Source organism: Ranitomeya imitator, chromosome 5 (genome assembly GCF_032444005.1).
Source record: "Ranitomeya imitator isolate aRanImi1 chromosome 5, aRanImi1.pri, whole genome shotgun sequence".
NCBI lineage: Eukaryota > Metazoa > Chordata > Amphibia > Anura > Dendrobatidae > Ranitomeya > Ranitomeya imitator.
Genome location: NC_091286.1, coordinates 187,489,183 through 187,506,335, shown reverse-complemented (window position 1 = coordinate 187,506,335; position 17,153 = coordinate 187,489,183). Strand labels below are relative to the sequence as shown.

Below are 17,153 nucleotides of genomic sequence, written 5' to 3'. Positions count from 1 at the left end.
TACATAGAAACACCTTGGGGTGGGTGGCAGGGTCCCTTTAATTTCAGTTCATGTGCCTGCGTGGCGTTTGCAGGTCACGTTGCCGGCTACACAGCAGGGGAACAGCTGGCGGTGCTGAACCCCACTAACACATTGGCTGGTGTTTTTCTCTGTGCAGCTAGCACTTCCGGGCAAAAACTAGCGGTGTTTGAGCCCAGGGGCAGCAGGAGGAGGAGAGGAGCAGAGTGTTGGCCGAAGCCTGCACTGGTGGCAGCTTTTGTTCTGTTGTTTCAGCGTGGCTTGTGCTGGACACGTTGCCGACTACACAGCAGGGGAACAGCTGGCGGTGCTGAACCCCACTGACACATCAGCTAGTGTTTTTTCTGTGTAGACAACACTTCCAGGTGGCAACTGACAGTGTTGAAACCCAGGGAATCAAAGAGGAGCAGAGTGTAGGCCGAAGCCTGCAGTGGAGCAAGTTGAAAGGGAACCTTTAACCCCCCCCCCCCCAGGCATTTGTTGCTGAAAGAGCCATCTTGTACAGCAGTAATACTGCACATGGAAAATGGTGGCTCCGAAAATTATGCTCCTTGCAAACACTGAAGTACACACTCATATAATGTGTCCCCTCACACCGTCAAACCGTCCCGGAAGTGGGACTTTCCTTTGTAATGTGACACAGCACAGCCGTCATTCCAACCCCCTTGGTGCCGTGCGCCACCTCCTCAACGTTGTTTGGTTCTGTCACGGAGCCCGCGCTGTAATGTTATCCCTTGGCCATGCACAGTTAGCGGTGCCTGTCTTCTGACATCATTTAGGTATCAGGCTGGCAGTGCCTGTGCGTCCAAGCTGCCCGAGATCCAACCTCGCAGTGTCATCTAATGTAATCCCACTGCGGGCCAGGGATCCATGGGCATGCGCAGTGCATATCATCGCCTCTCACTCACCTCCTTCCTGCTTCTTCAGACTGTGCGGCGTCACGGCCGTGGCATGCTATTAGGGATCAGCTGACGCCGCCTAGTCTGAAGAAGCGTGAAGAAGGGGAGTGAGAGGCTAGTATATGCACTGCGCATGGCCATGGATACCAGGCCCACTGTGGGATCACATTAGACGACACTGCGAGGTGGGATTTCGGGCAGCGTGGACGCACAGGCGCAGCCAGGACGACAACAAATGATGTCAGAGGACGGGCAGCGCAAACTGTGCATGGCCAAGGGATAACATAACAGCGCAGGGTCCAGGACGGAATCAAACAACGCTAAGGAGGCAGCGCACGGTGCCAAGGGGGTAGCAATGACGGCTGTGCTGCGTCACATTACAAAGGAAAGTCCCACCTCAGGGACAGTTTGACGGTGTGAGGGGACACATTACATGAGTGTGTAGTTCAGCGTTTGCAAGGAGCATAATTTCAAGAGCGACCTTTTCCTTGTGCAGTATTAGTGCTGCACAAGGTGGCTCTTTCAGTAACAAACGCCTAGGGGGGGGGGGACAGGTCCCCTTACATTTTAGTTGTGCCAGAGTGGCGGTCGCATGACACGTTGCCGGATACACAGCTGGGTATCAGCTGACGTTACTGAACCCCAATAACAGAGGAGCGACTGTTGACTGTGCAGACAGCACTTCCAGGCACCAACTGGCGGTGTTAGAGCCCAGGGACAGCAGGAGGAGCAGATTGGAGGTATTGCCGCACACACAGCTGGGGATCAGCTGACGTTACTGAACCCCAATAACAGAGGAGCGACTGTTGACTGTGCAGCTAGCACTTCCAGGCACCAACTGGCGGTGTTAGAGCCCAGGTACAGCAGGAGGAACAGAGTGTAGGCCGAAGCCTGATTGGAGCAAGTTGAAAGGGAACCTTTAACCCCCCCCAAGACGTTTGTAGCTGAAAGAGCCATCTTGTGCAGCACTAAGGATGCAAAAGGAATAGTTGCTCTTTTAATTATGCTCCTTGCAAACACAGAAGTAAACACTAAAAATGTGTCCCCTTATACCGTAAAACCATCACGGAGGTGCGAATTTCCTTCATAATGGGACACAGCACAGCTGTCATTCCTATCCCCTTGGTGCCGTGCGCTGCCTCCTCAGCGTTGTTTTAAGCTGTCATGGAGCCTGCGCTGTTCTGTTATCCCTTGGCCAGGCCCAATTAGCGCTGCCTGTCTTCTGACATAATTTGTTGTCAGGCTGTCAGTGCCTGTGCGTCCACGCTGCTCCAGATCCCACCTCGCAGTGTCGTCTAACGTAATCCCACTGCGGGCCTTGGATCCATGGGCATGCACAGTGCATATCCTCGACTCTCACTCCCCTCCTTCCCTCTTCTTCAGACTGTGCGGTGTCACGGCCGTGGCATGCTATTAGGGATCAGCTGACGACGCACAGTCTAAAGAAGGCGGAGGGAGATGAGCGAGAGCCCGAGGGGAAGATATGCACTGCGCATGCCCATGGATCCAAGGCCCGCAATGTGATTCAATCAGAAGACACTGCGAGGCGGGATCTCGGGCAGCGCGGCCGCACAGGCGCAGCCAGCCTGACACCAAATTATGTCAGAAGACAGGCAGCGCAAATAGGGCATGGCCAAGGGATAACAGAACAGCGCAGGCTCCGTGACAGCTTAAAATAACGTTGAGGAGGCAGCGCATGGCACCAAGGGGGTAGGAATGACGGCTGTGCTGCCTCACATTACGAAGGAAAGTCCCAGCTCCGGGACGGTATAACGGTATCAGTGAACACATTTTATAAGTGTTAAGTTCTGCGTGTGCAAGGAGCTAAAATAAAAGAGCTACCTTTTCCTTGTGCAGCATTACTGCTGCACAAGATGGCTCTTTCAGTAACAAACGCCGGGGGGGTGGGGGGACAGGTTCCCTTACATTTAGGTTGTTGTGCCAGCGTGGCGGTCGCAGGACACATTGCCGGCTACACAGCTGGGGATCAGCAGACGTTACTGAAACCCAATAACACTGGGTCGTATGTTTTTACTGTGCAGCCTGCACTTCTGAGCCGCAACTGGCGGTGTTGGAGCCCAGGAATAGCAGTTCAGGTGGTAGAAAGATGAACACATCAGGAGACCTGGATGACACCCAATTACTTAATCAGGCAGAGGAGTGGCAAATTCCTGCGAGATCCAGGCCTGGTTCATTTTCAGGAAAGTAAGCCGGTCAACGTTATCGGAGGATAGTCACATGCGACGGTCTGTTAGTACACCACCTGTGGCACTAAAGACACGTTCCGATAAGACACTAGCCGCAGGGCAAGCCAGCACCTCCAATGCATACTGGCTTAGCTCTGGCCATGTATCCAGCTTAGAGACCCAAAACTTGAACGGGGAAGAGCCATCTGGGAGTACAGTAAGAGGGCAAGCCATGTAGTCTGTCACCATCTGACGGAACCGTTGCCTCCTGCTGACTGGAGCCGCCGGTGATGGTGTAGACATTTGGGGCGGGCACACAAAAGTGTGCCAGAGTTGTGCCATACTGGGCTTGCCTTGGGCAGAGGCACTGCTTCTGCTCCCTCTTTGGGCAGAGCCTCCCCCACTGCCTCGACGCACTGAGCTGCTTTGTAAAGCACTAGCAGCACTCCTCTCAGTTGGACTGGAGAAGATGATGGAATTCACCAGTGTGTCGTGGTACTCCCGCAATTTATGCTCCCGGGTCAACGCTGGGATGAAGTTTTGGACGTTGTCCCAGTAGCGAGGATCGAGGAGGGTGAACACCCAATAATCAGGCATGTTGAGAATGTGGTCGATGCGGCGGTCGTTTCTCAGGCACTGCAGCATGAAATCCACCATGTGCTGCAGACTGCCAACTGGTCCAGAAACGCTGTCCCCTGCTTGAGACATGATCTCTGCCCGCTCGTCATCACCCCACCCTCGCGGTACACACTGACCACTGGACAATTGTGTCGCTCCCTCCTCTGGACGGAGCTCTTCCTCCTCCATTGACTCCTCCTCATCCTCCTCACAAAGTGGCCCCTGCGTACCCCTTTGTGAGGAACCACGTGGCGCTGACTCTCCAGAAGCTGATGGAAAAGGTGACTCCTCATCCTCCACCTCTTCCACAACATCATCCCTTAACCCTTGCAAAGTTTGCTGAAGCAGGCAGATAAGGGGGACAGTCATGCTGACTAGTGCATCATCTGCACTTGCCATCCGCGTGGAATAATCAAAAGGACGCAAAACCTGGCAGACGTGCTTCATCGTGGCCCACTCTGTGGTTGTGAAGTCTGATCGGCGCTGACTGCGACTTCTTTGCGCCTGATGCAGCTGGTACTCCATAACTGCTTGCTGCTGCTCACACAACCGCTCCAACATATTTAACGTGGAATTCCACCGGGTAGGTAGGTCACATATGATGCGGTGTTCCGGAAGGCGGAATCGGCGCTGCAGAGCAGCAATGCGGGATCTTGCCAAGCTGGAACGCCGCAAGTGAGCACACTCTAGGCGGACCTTGTGCAGCAGGGCATCAAGATCCGGATAGTCCCTCAGAAAACTCTGCACAACCAAATTGAGCACATGTGCCAGACATGGGATGTGAGTGAGGTTGCCAAGGGCCAAAGCTGCCACCAGATTTCGGCCATTGTCACACACTACCATGCCTGGCTGGAGATTCGCTGGCAGTAACCACACATCGCTCTCCTGCTTGATGGCATTCCAGAGCTCCTGCGCTGTGTGGCTTCGATTCCCCAATGAAACTAGTTTCAAGACGGCCTGCTGACGTTTGGCCACGGCTGTGCTCATGTCGGTCATAGGTAAACGTTCACGGGTCCATGTGGAGGTGGACTGTGACGGATCCTGCAGAGATGATTCTGAGGAACTTGTGTAAGAGGAGGAGTCAATGCGTACAGACTGGATTCCTGCAATCCTTGGAGTGGGCAGGACACGTCCTGCGCCACTCGCACGATCTGTACCTGGCTCAACAACATTAACCCAATGGGCAGTGAGGGAAACGTATCGCCCCTGTCCATGCTGACTGGTCCACGCATCGGTGGTGAGGTGGACCTTGCTACTGACGGCGTTCAGTAGCGCATGTTTTATGTTTCCCTCAACATGCCTGTGCAGGGCAGGGACAGCTTGCCTGCTGAAGTAAAAGCGGCTAGGCACCTTGTACTGTGGGACTGCCAATGCCATCAAGTCACGGAAGCTGTCAGTCTCCACCAGCCTGAATGAGAGCATTTCCAGGGACAACAGTTTGGCAATGCCTGCATTCAGAGCCTGTGCTCGGGGGTGGTTGGCCGAGAATGCCCGCCTTTTCTCCCATGCCTGTACTACCGATGGCTGTAGAGTAGACTGGGAGTGTGAGGATGACTGGGAAGGTGGTGCTGTGGGTGGAATTACACAAGGTCTCTGGACAACAGTGCCAGAGGTTCTTCCATGGCGATCCTGGGAGGAAGCCAAACCAGCTGTGCGTGAGCTGGAGGAAGAGGCAACACGAGCTGAAGAGGTGGTAGCTGCCGCTGTTGGTTGGCCTACATCTTCAGTGTGTTTCTGTAACTCCACCGCGTGCCTGGTCCGCACATGTTTCCACATATTTGTGGTATTGAGGTTGCTGACATTTTTCCCTCTTTTTACTTTCTGATGACACAGCTTGCATTTGACAAAACAAATGTCATCTGCAACTGTGTCAAAAAAGGACCAGGCACTGCAAGTCTTGGGAGCGCCCTTTTTGGCTTTGGAAAGAGACAGGCTCCTAACGGGTGCCAAAGTGGAGGCTACAGGCTCCGCAGTCTTCCCCCTCCCTCTCCCTCTTTGGCCCGTAAGGGGAATCTCTTCCTCAGAGCTGCTCCCACCACCTTCCTGTTCCTCACGCCACGATGGGTCAACGACCTCATCTCCACTACCCTCTGCCACCAACTGCTCCTCCTGGGTAGTCTCGGCAGCACAGTACGCACCAGAAAGCGTCACCTGAGTTTCATCATCAGATGCGTACTGCGCTGTGGTCACCGGAGGCACTGGCCCACCCGCCTCTTCAGAGTCAGAGAGACAAAGCTGTTGGGCATCACTGCACACTGCCTCTTCTTCCATTTCTCCAATGCTGCTTGGCTGGCCCCCTGTTTCCAAGCCAAGAGATGCAGAGAACAGAAGTAGAGACGGCTCCTGTCCTGGGCTCTCTGACTGCCTGGCCAATTTGGCAGGTGGTGAAGAGACAGATGGCTGCTCTCCAGTGCTCTGTGCCTGAGAGGATGTGGCACTAACTGAAGTCGATGCCGAGGCGTTAGCTGCCATCCACCCGACAACGGCTTCAATTTGGTCTTCACGCAGCAGCGGTGCATGGCGCTCTCCGACAAAGCTGCGCATGAAGGACTGTTCCCTGCTGAAACTGAGTGACGACGAGTCACCGGTGCCCGCAGCAGGCACAGAATCACCACGTCCTCTCCCTGCTCCTCTCCCTGCTCCGCGCCCACGCCCACGTGCCTTACTCCCTGCCCTCTTCATCTTGGTTGACAGATAAAGATAAGCAGAAAAGTACTAAGGCCTTAGTGTGCTTATTCCTGAAATGCTCCTCCTAACAGGTGTAAGAAACACTAATGTTGTAAAGTGTGGACTAAACTTTATTATTTTTCAAATGTGGCCTACACACGTGTTAAGTTGTGTTTGGTGAACTTTCCTTTTTTTTTTTTCTGCAGATCGGACTACAGAGCAAGTTTAACTCACACGGGGACCGTGCAGACAGCCGTAAACAGCGCTGCAAGGCCCAAAAACCCTCCTCTAGGTTATCCTATGTAGTGTTTTTCCACTATTTAGCTGGAGACGGGTGGAAAGACACTAATAGGAATTTTTTTTTTTTTTAATTTTAAACAGGCTGCACTATTTGAAAAAAAGGAAATTTTTTTTCAAGGTATGAGGCAGTAACGCACCCTGAGCTGAATCCAATCGGCTATGGCTGCACACAGACTACAGGGCGAGCTGCGCTCACACAGAGACCGTGCAGACAGCCGTAAACGGCGCTGCAAGGCCCAAAAAAAAAACCTCTAGGTTATCCTATGTAGTGTTTTTCCACAATTTAGCTGGAGACGGGTGGAAAGACACTAATAGGAAATTTGAGAAAAAATGTGCAGCAGGCTGCACTATGAGCAAAAAAGGACAACTGTGTGAGGCAGTGTGAACCCCCCCCTGAGCTGAATACAACCGGGTATATGGCTGCACACAGACTACAGAGTGAGCTGCACACACACACACACAGAGACCTTGCAGAACGCTGTTAAAACAGCGCTGCAAGGCAAGAGCAAGGTGAACAGTGAAGAACACACAGCGTTTTGCTAAATTAGCCTTGGGAAAGGAAAATAAAGCAATTAGCTATCTCAACTGGCCCTCAGTTAGAACACAGCATCCTGTCCCTAACTGAAATCACAGCAGAGTGAGCGCAAAATGGCGGCAGTGTTTTTTATAGTGCAGAGTGACATCATTTCAGCAGCCAATCACAGCCTTGCCAGTACTTACATGCCCACCATGCTAAACAGGATGTGCCCACACTTCCATTCATTCCTCATTGGCTGCTGCGTTCAGTTTGAATTCTGGGAACTTCCGATTCCGGTATCCGATACGCGGGAAGTATCGGAATTCGGTATCGGAATTCCGATACCGCAAATATCGGCCGATACCCGATACTTGCGGTATCGGAATGCTCAACACTAATAATGACATAAAAGGCAGAGAATACACACATAATGTACTGACCAGGTGAAAGTCTGTGTTTAGGGTAGGCAATGTAGGTACTCCATTATATCCTAGAAGAGGCTGAAATAGTGTATACATCGCAAACCCAATTTCTCCTGCGATACTCTAGGAGTGATGAACGCTTATGGAGGAAAACTCACACACCAGAAGACTTCATACACTTCAAATTTATGTTAAGGACCTATAACTCTGCCCTTCACCTCGCCAAACAAACCTACTACACCACCCTGATCTCCTCACTATCCAACAACCCAAAGAAACTTTTTAACACCTTTCACTCCCTCCTCAGGCCAAAAGTACAAGACCCTATCACAGACATTTGTGCTGATGACCTGGCTTCCCACTTTATAGAGAAAATAGACAATATCCATCAGGAAATCCGCTCCCAGACACCAAGTGCAATGACTCCCATCCCTCCCGGCATCTCCCCTGGCTCACTCTCCACATTCGATCCCATCACAGAAGAAGTCTCCAAACTCCTCTCCTCTTCTCATCCAACTATGCACCACCGACTCCATTCCCTCAAACCTCCTCCAGTCTCTCTCTCCAATCGTCACAACTCACCTAACTACAATTTTTAATCTCTCCCTCTCCTCTGGCATTTTCCCCTCCTCCTTCAAACACTCTATCATTACTCCATTACTCAAAAAACCTACCCTCGACCCATCCTGCACAAACAACTACAAACCGGTCTCCAATCTCCCCTTCACCTCTAAACTCTTGGAGCGCCTGATATACTCCCGCCTTACCCGTTACCTCTCCTCTCGTTCCCTACTAGACCCTTCACGGTCCGGTTTCTGCCCCCTACATTCAACAGAAACTGCACTCATCAAGGTGACCAATGACCTTCTGACAGCAAAATGTAACGGTGACCACTCTCTGCTCATTCTCCTCGACCTTTCTGCAGCTTTCGACACTGTTGACCACCCTCTCCTACTCTCTAGGCTCCAGTCGTTAGGAGGAGAACCAGGAGAGAGCAGTGTCCTTAATGCCTACCTTTCTGACCGCTCCTTCAGTGTTCTGTTCTCTGGCTCCACTTCATCTCCTCTTCCTCTCACTGTTGGGGTACCTCAGGGCTCAGTCCTTGGCCCCCTTCTCTTCTCCCTCTAGAAAGCCCCAATTGGACAGACCATCAGCAGATTTGGCTTTCAGTACCATCTTTATGCTGATGACACACAACTATACACACCATCCCCTGACCTTACCCCCGCTGTACTACAGAACACCACTGACTGTCTGTCTGCAGTCTCCAACATCATGTCCGCTCTCTATCTGAAACTCAACCTCTCCAAAACTGAACTTCTTCTGCTCCCGCCTTCTCCTAACCTCCCTAAATCTGACATTTCCCTCTCCGTGGATGGCACCATAATAACACCCTGGCAGCAGGCACGCTGTCTGGGTGTTATGTTTGACTCCGATTTCTCCTTCACCTCCCACATGCAATCTGTTGCCCGCTCGTGCCACTTACACCTAAAGAACATCTCTAGAATCCGCCCTTTTCTCACCATGGAGACAACAAAAACTCTCACTCTCGCCCTGATCCACTCCCACCTGGACTACTGCAACGCTCTATTAATTGGCCTCCCCTCACCCGACTTTCTCCTCTCCAGTCCATCCTTAATGCGGCAGCCAGGGTTGGCCATCTGGCTAATCGTTACTCAGATGCATCCACTCTCCATCATTACACTGGCTGCCCATTCATTACAGGATACAATTCAAAGTACTTGTTCTCACCCACAAAGCTCTCCACAGTGCGGCACCCCCATACATCTCCTCCCTCATTTCGGTCTATCGGCCTAGCCGACTGCTGCACTCTGCAAATGACTTTCGGTTAACCTCTGCACTAATCCGTACCTCCCACTCCCGACTCCAAGACTTCCCCCACGCTGCGCCAATCCTCTGGAATGCTCTACCCCAAGATATTAGGACCATCCACATCTTGCATAGTTTTAGGCGCTCGTTCAAAACACATTTGTTCAAAGTGGCCTACCATGTTAACTAATCAAAGTCATTTCATGTTAGTGTGTGTAGCACATTCACTATCTCCTTCTACCCCCCACCCCCTGAAGATGGCTGGACCATCATTGTAAATACATCATTGTAAATACACACTTGTACTTTGTATCTCCCCCCCCCTTCCTCATTGTAGATTGTAAGCTCTCACGAGCAGGGTCGTCTTATTTTGCTTTATTGTATTGTTAATGTTGTTACCTTTGACTGTTGTGTTTGAAACTGTTAAACTGTAAAGCACTGCGGAATATGTTGGAGCTATATAAATAAAGATTATTATTATTATGTACAAGAGACCGGGGTGTTCGTGGACTGTTGCTTTAAATGCACTCGGTCATGACAACCACCCAAGCCACCTTGTTACATAGCTGCCAGGTACCACTCCTAGGCAGTCCCTGGTACTGCAGCTGCTGAGCCCCGGGGTCAGGTATGCAGTCATTGACACCTACTCGGGCTCTTATTACACTACTAAGTTCTGGATCCACAGGTAGAACGGTTACTGACACAACCTCAGACAGGGCTGATTCAGAGACTGATAGGACAGTCTGGATACACGGGATATTCTAATAGGCACACTGGTCTCAGACACTGGTTACAGTACTACCGGTGGGACTTCAGGGTTCAGGACTGGCTGCACAAGGACCAGCAACATTGGATTCAGGACTGGCCACACAAGGACCAGGGAATATAGGTACAGGACTGGCCATGCAAGGACCAGGGACTCAGGTTCAGGACACTGGCCAAACAAGGACCAGGGGTTAGGGTTCAGGACTTTGGCCAAATCAGGACCAGGGGACCCAACAACTCACTTTGTAGTGCCACTAACATTCTATTGAAACACGTTGCTTCAGCACCTCTCAATTAATTAGGAAGGGTGCCTTTAACCCCTTCGTGACATGCGCCGTACTAGTACTGCTCTACGGGAGGTGCATTTGTGCCCAGAGCAGTACTAGTACAGCGCCGCGATTGCTGCGGCCTCACACTGAGCGCCATGGCGATCGCATGTGGGTGGCAGCTGTATGTGACACCAGCATGCGCGATCGTGGGCATTTAACCCCTCTGATGCTGCAGTCAGTAGTGACAGCGGCATAGAGAAGGATTGCGCAGGGAGGGGGCTCCCTGCACGCTTCCCTCAAAACAACGCAATGCGATCGCATTGTACTGATAGTCTCCATGATGCCAAAACTTTAAACATCCCAAGAAGCACTGTGCAAGCGATCATATTGAAATGGAAGGAGTATCATACCACTGCAAATCAACCAAGACCTCCCAAAAATGAGAATAGAGAGCAATCAAAAAAGTCATGTGCCCAAAAGTGATATCAATAAAAACGTCAGCTTGTCCCGCAAAAATCAAGCCCTCACATGACTCTGTCGACTGAAATATGAAAAAGTTATAGCTCTCAAAATATAGTGATGCAAAAACTAGTTTTCGCAATAAAAAGCGTCTTTTAGTGTGTGACAGCAGCCAAACATAAAAACCCAATATAAATCTGGAATCTCTGTAATCACACTGACCAAAAGAATAAAGTTGCCTAATCACTTACAGTGCACGAGGAACAGCATAAAAAATAAATAAAACCAATTCTTCACAAGCTGTTGATTTTTTCTTTCTGGCTCCCAAAGATTTCAGTAAGGTTCGGCGCACATTTCTCCTGCGTTCATGCGCTGAGCGCTTACACTGGTGTTTCTGTGTAAATCTCTGAAATAAGTGATTCAGACAGAACCTCTGGCAGAAGATTCCCTATAATGAAGCAGATGGAGGCACTGTGGGCACCATAGGACCTGTGATCTGGCGGTGTCCATCTTTTTGGGATTGCATAAAAGTGCCATCAGCCACAGTTTGGTGCACTTATGAAAAAAAGGAAACGGCAGAACAGAGGCTAGACGGAGTCCAGAGTAACTTTGCTGCCTCACTATAGTGAATGGATCTATCGAGGGTTTCATCTGAATCACGCCACTCAGAGATTTAGATGGTAAGTAAGCGGTCAGCATAGAGAGCCCGATAACTGTGATTCCAAACATTATGTAAAATGTTACCAATAAAAGCTTACACTCAATCCACAAAAAAAGCAAGTCCCCACTCAGATCTGTCATCTTTTAGTGAAAATATAGGGGGCTTCCATGTCACTGGTAGCACAAAGACTCTGGAAAAGTGAAATGGCTCCTCACCCGACAAAGGAAATTCAGACAAATCTCCGCTCACAAATCCAAATGCCCCCCTTTGTTCTGAGCCCCAGTGTGCCTAAGCAACATTTAGAGCCAACATGTTTGGCATTTCTGTAGGGATGAGAGCCCGCCAAATTTACAGATGCGTGTATCCAGAAGCACGAGCTGGGCATAATGTACTCGTCACTACAGCATACTGGTCACTACAATGGCAGTTTGCAATTTTCACTCAGCAACATCCAATACTGCCTGTTTCTGGAAAACACCCATGGAGTCAAAATCGTCACTACATCTGTAGATATATTTCCAAAGGGTTATATTTCCAAAAATGGGTCACTTATGGGGGGTACATCTGCACTGTAATATGGCGCTACTTCCTTTCTGAGCTTTGCACTGTGCCTCAAAAGTAGTTTTTCACCACATATGTTGTATCGATGAACTTAGGAGACATTGCACAACAAACTTTGGGGTCCATTTTCTCCTTTTGCCCTTGTGAAAATACAAAATTTGTAGCTAAAAAAGATTTTTGTGGGAAAAATGTGATATTTTTAATTTTCATGGCTTAACATTATAAACTTCTATGAAGCACCTGTGGGTTCAAGGTGCTCAGTACACATCTAGATAAGTTCCTTAAGGGGTCTAGTTTCCAAAATGGTGTGACTTGTGGGGGGTTTCCACTGTTTAGGCACATCAGGGGCTCTTCAAACAGGACATGGTGTCCGCTAATTATTCCATCAAGTTTTAAATTCAAATAGTCAAATGTCGCTCCTTCCCTTCCAAGCCCTACCATGCGCCCAAACAGTGGTTATCCCCACATATGGGGCATCGGCCTACTCAGGAGAAATTGCACAAGAAATTGTATGCAGCAATTTCTCCTGTTACTTTTGTGAAAATGCAAAATATGGAGCTAATAAAGATTTATTTGGGAAAAATGTGATTTTTCTATTTCCACAGCTCTAGTTTATAAATCTCTGTGAATCATCTGTGGGTTTAATGTGGGTTTAAGGTGCTTAAATCACATCTACATAAGTTCCATAAGGGGTCTAGTTTCCAAAATGGTGTCATTTGCTGCGGGTTTCCACTGTTTAGGTACATCAGGGGCTTTTTAAACTCGACATGGCATTGGCTAATTATTCCATCAAGTGACAGCGGTCATAATTGTAAAAATTGGCCTGGTTAAATTAAGGTGAAAACAAGCTTTGTCTAAAGGGGTTAAAACAAGATTCCTCCTATCTATTGGCTAGAAGCCATCTTGCAGGTGTGAAATCTGGCTCTTTAATAACAAGGCAGTGCAACAGAGCATGCACTAAGTGAGCTGCCAGAAACAGAAAGCAGGGAGAATGCCAAGGGACACATGGCACGGCCAGGGAGGTGAGTATGCCAGAGGCTCTGCATAGAGGGGGAAGGAGAGCCATGTGAGGACTCCAGTAGTGGTGTTACAATGTATATCATATGCTGTGAAGGGGTTAAAGCATTTTCCACTTTTAAAAACGTGGACCTCTAGCATTTATTTTTAATGCAAAATAACAAGATAGTACTCACCTACTTGAGTCTAGCGCCGACTCTCAGCCGCTGCTTCAGCCTTAGGCTATATGCACACTTTGCGGATTTGTTGCGACAGAAACCAAGCAGAATTTTACACAAGCAAATCCGCAACGTGCCCACATAGCCTTAGTGGTTCTGTCTTCAGCAGTGATGGCACATTGACACCACACATCACTGCTGCATCAAATTACTGAGCTCAGAAGCTTGTCATATACATTGTCTGCAGGCTGCATTGGTACATAACATAGAGCTGTAGACGTGACATCACCGCTACAGCTACAATACTGCGACCAGAGATGTGGCAGAGAACTAGTGCATAAACCCAGCAAGGGTAATTATTATCTGAGTTTGTTATTTTACACTACAGAAAACATTCCTGGAAAACCCATTTAAATTTCTTTATATATCAAAAACTAATCACTATTGTGATTATGTAATATAACTCATCTGGAAGGGGATAGTGCATTTTTCCAGCATTCTATAATCTTATGTAGAATACATTTGTTTATCAAAAATCTGCATGTGCTTGTTGTTTAATACACAATCCATAATAGATTCCATAGGCATAATATAATTTTGATTACAATTGATGAATCTAAACAAAAAAAACTAATTAGAAAATAAAGTAATACCTGGTCAGGTTTGCCATAGGGTATAGAATACTTAGCGCCATTAACTGGGTGAATCATCCGTGCATACATGGGAATGCCTTTATTCACAACCTAGGAATTGAAAGAAACAATAATATAATGACATCTTGTTGAAGATCTAGAGACAGCCATTGGACAATGCTTATTTACGGTGTACCAGTAGTTTCTGATAACTTTTCAGAATAAGCAGTAATGTATGTACACATGAGGAATAATACTTTCTGTCCATCATTAGACTTGTACACTATATTTTTAGTAGTGTTCCCCTGTGCAGACTATATCTCTAATTTTCTGTTGTCCTAGTAAGTGGATGTAAACTAGCTGCAATGATATCTCCCATAAATAATAATCCCACAGACATAAGTGATTATTTTTCTTCTGTGACAGCAGTACTGAGCCATATTGCAAGACATGAAGTGTTGATTTGAACAAGATAATTTTTAGCTTTTACTGAATGAGTTCAGAAAGCAGAAGGAGAAGAGGCTTATAATCAATGTTGTACCACTTATAGAGGCAGACCACATGACTACAATAGCCCATGTTTTGGCCTGGAGCTAAACCAGGCACCACCCCCTCCCAATCCGCATCACAATATTAACAGTAGATGGCTCCCGATTTCACCATTAAGACTGTATGTCTGAGTCTCAGCACATCAGGAATGATGACATCTATAGATCATGCCTACTAAATGGAGCTAGGTGAATATCTTTTATTTTTTATTTTATCACTCAGTACAGTGGCTGGGGGACATCATATCCTTTGAGGCTTAGTGTCCATCATACTGTTGGCTGATCATGCTGAATGGAGGGCTGTGAATACATCATACTGTATTACGTGCACTGTTGGGGCATCATACTTTGGGGGTCATTGTGTGGTCATCTTGTGCATGTGGGAATTACTTACTATGTACGAATGCACTGTGGAGGTTTCATACTGTGTTAGGCCCCTTTCACATGTCCGTGTCTCCGGTACGTATGGTGACTGGTTTCACACGTACCGGAGACACGTACACACATAAACCCATTCAAATGAATGGGTCTGTGCACATGTCAATGTGTTTCCACGGACTGTGTGTCTGTGGGAAAAACACGTGGACGTGTCTGTTTTTTGCCGTCAGCATGGATGACAAAATGTCCCGCACACGTGCACATGGAGAACACACATTGATATCCTCTGTGTGACACAGACGGCCGCCGGAGAAGAAGAGCTAATGTAAGCGCTGTTCCCCAGCGGCAGGTGCTGAAGCTGGCTCTCATCATTCTTCCCTGCTCTGCCGGCGAGCAGAGGAGATTGATGAGCGTTTTATTAAAGTTTGACAGCAAGTGGGGGCTTTTGGGACTGTTACCCCCATCATCCCACACCTGCTACTGCTAATAACAGTGACAGTAGGTGTGAATGATCGGGGTAGTCCACAGCCGCCGGCTGCGATTGTTTGGAAATAAATGAATGAAACCCCCCTATTTTATTGAACCAGCCAGACAAAATTCACAGCTGGGGGCTGCAACCCTCAACTGCCAGCTTCTGCAAGGTTGGTTATCAAGAATAGAGGGGTCCCCATGTGGTTTTATTAACCCCTTTACCCCCAAGGGTGGTTTGCACGTCAATGACCAGGTCAATTTTTACAATTCTGACCACTGTCCCTTTATGAGGTTATAACTTCAAAACGCTTCAACGGATCCTGGTGATTCTGACCTAGTTTTCTCGTGACATATTGTACTTCATGATAGTCATAAAATTTCTTTGATATTACCTGCGTTTATTTGTGAAAAAAATGGAAATTTGGCGAAAATTTCAAAAATTTTGCAATTTTCCAACTTTGAATTTTTATGCAATTAAATCACAGAGATATGTCACACAAAATACTTAATAAATAACATTTCCCACATGTCTACTTTACATCAGCACAATTTTGGAACCAAATTTTTTTTTGTTAGGGAGTTATAAGGGTTAAAAGTTGACCAGCAATTTCTAATTTTTACAACACCATTTTTTTTAGGGGCCCACATCTCATTTGAAGTCATTTTGAGGGGTCCATATGATAGAAAATACCCAAGTGTGACACCATTTTAAAAACTGCACCCCTCAAGGTGCTCAAAACCACATTCAAGAAGTTTATTAACCCTTCAGGTGTTTCACAGGAATTTTTGGAATGTTTAAATAAAAATCAACATTTGACTCTTTTTAACAAAAAATTTACTTCAGCTCCAATTTGTTTTATTTTACCAAGGGTAACAGGAGAAAATGGACCCCAAAAGTTGTTGTACAATTTGTCTTGAGTACGCCGATACCCCATATGTGGGGGTAAACCACTGTTTGGGCGCATGACAGAGCTCGGAAGTGAAGGAGGGCAATTTGACTTTTCAATGCAAAATTGACAGGAATTTAGATGGGACGCCATGTTGCGTTTGGAGAGCCACTGATGTGCCTAAACATTGAAACCCCCCACAAGTGACCCCATTTTGGAAAGTAGACCCCCTACGGAACTTATCTAGAGGTATGGTGAGCACTTTGACCCACCAAGTGCTTCACAGAAGTTTATAATGCAGAACCGTAAAAATAAAAAATCATATTTTTTCACAATAATCATCTTTTTGCCCCCAATTTTTTATTTTCCCAAGGGCAAGAGAAGAAATTGGACCCCAAAAGTTGTTGTACAATTTGTCCGGAGTACGATGATACCCCATATGTGGGGGTAATTCACTGTTTGGGCGCATGGGAGAGCTCGGAAGGGAAAGAGCGTCGTTTGACTTATCAATGCAAAATTGACAGGAATTGAGATGGGACGCCATGTTGCGTTTGGAGTGCCACTGATGTGCCTAAACATTGAAACCCCCCACAAGTGACAAACTTTTGGAAACTAGACCCCCTAAGGAACATATCTGGATGTGTGGTGAGCACTTTGACCCACCAAGGGCTTCACAGAAGTTTATAATGCAGAGTCGCAAAAATAAAACAAACATTTTTTCCCACAAAAATTATATTTTAGACCCCAGTTTTGTATTTTCCCGAGGGTAACAGGAGAAATTGGACCCCAAAAGTTGTTGTCCAATTTGTCCTGAGTACGCTGATACCCCATATGTGGGGGGGAACCACCGTTTGGGCGCATGGGAGGGCTCGGAAGGGAAGGAGCTCCAT

The 17,153-nt window shown here is 47.8% G+C and overlaps 1 protein-coding gene across 2 annotated transcripts in view; it reads right to left on the bottom strand.

The window, feature by feature from the left end:
* KMO (kynurenine 3-monooxygenase) overlaps positions 1-17,153 on the bottom strand; it is an 850,240-nt gene that overhangs the window by 728,590 nt on the left and 104,497 nt on the right. For both annotated transcript variants that reach the window (XM_069767942.1, XM_069767941.1), the window contains exon 4: positions 14,001-14,090. In XM_069767942.1, coding sequence (XP_069624043.1) covers positions 14,001-14,090 — 90 coding nt within the window. The remainder of the gene's footprint in view (positions 1-14,000; positions 14,091-17,153) is intronic.